Here is a 3,721-nt window from a genome sequence, read left to right on the forward strand (position 1 = left end):
TAATAGCAAGAGTATTGTGAGGAAAATTATCAAATAGATAAGATTTATTTATTCCACGTATTTCTAAATTCAGAACCATTTTAGCTCCCTTTCTGATTGTTATCATAGCAGATGTACAAATACATGCAAACATAAGCTCTTTTGATTCACTGACTAAAAACTCTTTAGCTTTAATAGCAGCAAAAGTCTTTTAGTCCCAGTGTTTCCAAATCCAAGTTCCCTGACAACATAGAAATTACCAAAGGAGCTTGTTTTAATATAGATGTTTACATACAGATTAAACCCAGCCTATTGAATGACAATCTCTTGGAATAGGTTCTGCATGTGCTTTAATATCTTTCAAGAGGATTCCAATGATCAGCCGAACTTGAGGAGCACACATCCAGTCCTCACTTTAAAATGGATGAAAGGTGGAAACAATTAGTCCAAGTGACTGCTATACCATGCAATCCTCAGCCTATATTACTATGAGACCAGAAGAACTAGATGGTGCCCAGATACCACTCTCAACCACTCAGAGGGGGAATCTATGTAGGAGATCTTGGACAGAGAGGGAGAACAATGTGGAACAAAACTCAAAATCATCAAAGAAAAAAAAAAAGGGACCAGTTTTGCTGGTGTAATAGAGCCTGGTGGAACCACTGAGACTATGGCTCCTAGCTACCCTTCAGGTCTGGAATTGAACCCACACCTGTGGCTTCCAGACAAACAAAAGGCAGGCATATGAGGTGAACATTTACACTAGGTAGATACACTCCTTGGAGAGAACAATCATGGGAGAACAGAAGGGCTGTGTATGCACAGGGGCATAGCTCAGGGGGCAGGAGTGCATGGAGGGAAGGACACAAGGAAGAGGTAACTATGGGGAAGACCTGGGAGGGGAGCTGTTGCATTGTGGTAAATTGTAGTCAATGTCATGAGACAAAGTGTACATACACTGACATGAGCTGCTGTATGGAAAGTGAATTTGCTCAGTAAACTTTCACCCAAATCACACACACACACACACACACACACACAACTGATGAAAGGGAGGCCTACAGAGACCCAGTGGTAATACACTCAACCTAGGACAATAACTATCGATATATGTTATACGTGGTCCCAAGGCAAGTGATTCTTGATTATAAATTCTAACTCAGATGTGTTGCTGCTTTTTAATCTTTCCTCTCTTTATTTCTGTGATGACACCAATATTTGTAAGCACTACCTATAGACAGTCTTTAATGTGAGAAATGTTTGTACACACACACACACACACACACATCTTGCAACTACACATAGGAATGAGGGATATAAATACTATACATAATAAGTGCATAATTAGAATTGGGGGAAAAAGAAATAACAGCAGACAAATTATCAGTGATATGTTTTCCAGCAACAGGAAAAAAAAAAAAAAGTACAGGTTGCATCCCGAGGTGAAGGAGAAAGGCATTATTTATCTGGACAAGTTATCAGTTCACCCATGGAACCCATTTGTTTGTTTGACCAGAATCAGTTTCCTTGGAATTCCCAGATGGAAATGTGGTTATGCCTAGAAAGCTATGGAAAAGGACTCACTGTATTCAGTTTAAGTCCTTGGTCTAACATGGAGTAAATAGGCAAATTGATAGAAATTGCATTTACCTTTTTGATAGATCACAGTCATCATATTCCTCAAAGGTGACTTTGTTTTCACTGTTTCTTTAGCTTTCTCTAATAGTCTTTTCACAGGAACAGGGATTACAGCTAGATTCCATGTATAGATTAGAGTCAGTTACTCATCCAAAAGGAATAAAAACAAAAAACAAGCTCTCTGCCCTTGAGTCCATTGTGACTCATAGCAACCCCTCTTGGGGTTTCAGAGGAGGTATCTCTATGGAAGTAGATTGGCCAATATTTCTTCAGAGGAGTGGCTGGTGGGTTTGAACCACCAGCCTTCTGTTTAACAGTCAAATGCCTTAGGTGTTACTCATAGGCTATTATAATTAAACGGTGGTCAGCTTGTCCAATATCCTTGTTGTAAGGGTAAAGAAAAATTGTTTTGCTTTTTTTCCCTAAGACCTCAAAGGATAAGAACCTGTGTTTTTTCTTTTAAGTTTGTGTTTTATCCTTTTTTTTTTTTTTTTTTACATCCTGCACACCTTTCCACTCCCATTCCAAGGTTTCTAGATTTAGTTTATACAAGTATCTCTCTCTTGGGAAGGTTTATATCAGTATAATTTTCCTCAGATCATTGCTAGCTTTTATGTACTCTTTTACCATACAACATATGATATTGAGTTCTTAATATATATCAATCACAGTTCTAATCACTAAACAGATTTTCACTTTAAGAGAAAATTGAAAAAAATTGGAAAGAGAAAACAACATCTGTTTCTCCCAACAACTCTGCAAAGTCAGTGTTATTATCTTCATTGTATTCTTTTGTGACCCTACATAAGTTAAAATCACCCAGCTTAAAGTATTATTACTTCAAACTATTTGCCATTCGTCTTCAAGAAAATCTTCTTACACCACAGTTTTTTCATGGCATTTTTGACTTCTTTGTTTCTTAGTGTATAAATCAGGGGATTTAACATGGGGGCAATAATGGTGTAAAACAAAGCCACCATCTTATCTCCATTAAAGGTAGTATTGGGGCGCATGTATATGAAAGTACAGGGACCAAAAAACATGACGACCACAGCAATGTGGGAGCCACAAGTGGAGAGAGCTTTGCGCCTGCCTTCTGCTGACTGCTTTCTCAGGGACAGTAGGATGAGAGTATAGGAGATTATCAAGGTGATAAAGCCCCCCAGAGCGACGGTCCCACTGTTGGCTGTGTCAACAACACCAGCAGCATATGTGTCTGCACAGGCCAGTTTCAGCATAGGGTGGACATCACAAAAGTAATGATCAATCACATTAGGTCCACAAAACGGGACCTTAAGCATCAAAGATGTCTCAATAACAGAGTGTAAGAACGCACCTAACCAGGCCCCCAGCAACATTTTTTTGCATCTGTCCTGGTCCATGATGGTCATATAATGTAGAGGTTTACAGATGGCCACATACCGATCATAGGCCATTACAACCAGGAGAAAGACCTCCGTGGGACCAAAGAAATGTACTCCAAAGAGCTGCAACATACACCCCATGTAAGAGATAGTTTTAGTCTTGGCTAATAGGTTAAAAATCATCTTGGGAACTGTAGCTGAGGAGTAACAGATGTCCACAAATGACAAATACTTGAGAAAGAAATACATAGGAGACTGGAGAACATTACCCATGCTCACAGTGAGAATGATGAGAAGGTTTCCCAGAAGAATAGCTGAGTAGAAGAAAGAAAACACCACGAGACAAACTTCTTCCAATTTTGGGTTTTGAGAAAGGCCCCTTAAAATGAACACAGTTACATTATTTATTTTTTCCATGGAATTATTCCAGGAGACCAAGTACCCGAGACAATTAAATCATCTGAAAGAATCAAAAAGAATCAACAGTATCATTTTTATTACATATATAAAAAAATGATAAGCACAGCAGTTGAAAATTGAAAATAAATCTTTACTGCTGTTTAGCATTTACTGCTGTTTAGTCAGAGAAATAGAAGACTATGTATTCTGACCATTTTCCTTCATACAACATCCCTTCATTCACTACTGATGATGGAACAAAGTCCACCAAAGTCCACAGAGATCGAACAGATCCCCTAAGTCACCCATCAAACAAAGATTTCCATCTTTCTTGCCATTTT

General features: G+C 38.5%; 1 protein-coding gene across 1 annotated transcript; it reads right to left on the bottom strand.

Annotated features, from left to right (window-relative positions):
* Positions 1-2,462: 2,462 nt before the first annotated feature.
* Positions 2,463-3,398, bottom strand: LOC103211807 (olfactory receptor 4S2-like). The gene has a single exon (XM_007957789.1). It carries the CDS (start codon positions 3,396-3,398, stop codon positions 2,463-2,465), a length of 936 nt encoding a protein of 311 aa, XP_007955980.1.
* Between the last annotated feature and the right edge of the window lie 323 nt (positions 3,399-3,721).

The sequence above is a fragment of the Orycteropus afer genome, unplaced genomic scaffold (assembly GCF_000298275.1).
Source record: "Orycteropus afer afer isolate SDZICR_OR568_19922 unplaced genomic scaffold, OryAfe1.0 scaffold00799, whole genome shotgun sequence".
NCBI lineage: Eukaryota > Metazoa > Chordata > Mammalia > Tubulidentata > Orycteropodidae > Orycteropus > Orycteropus afer.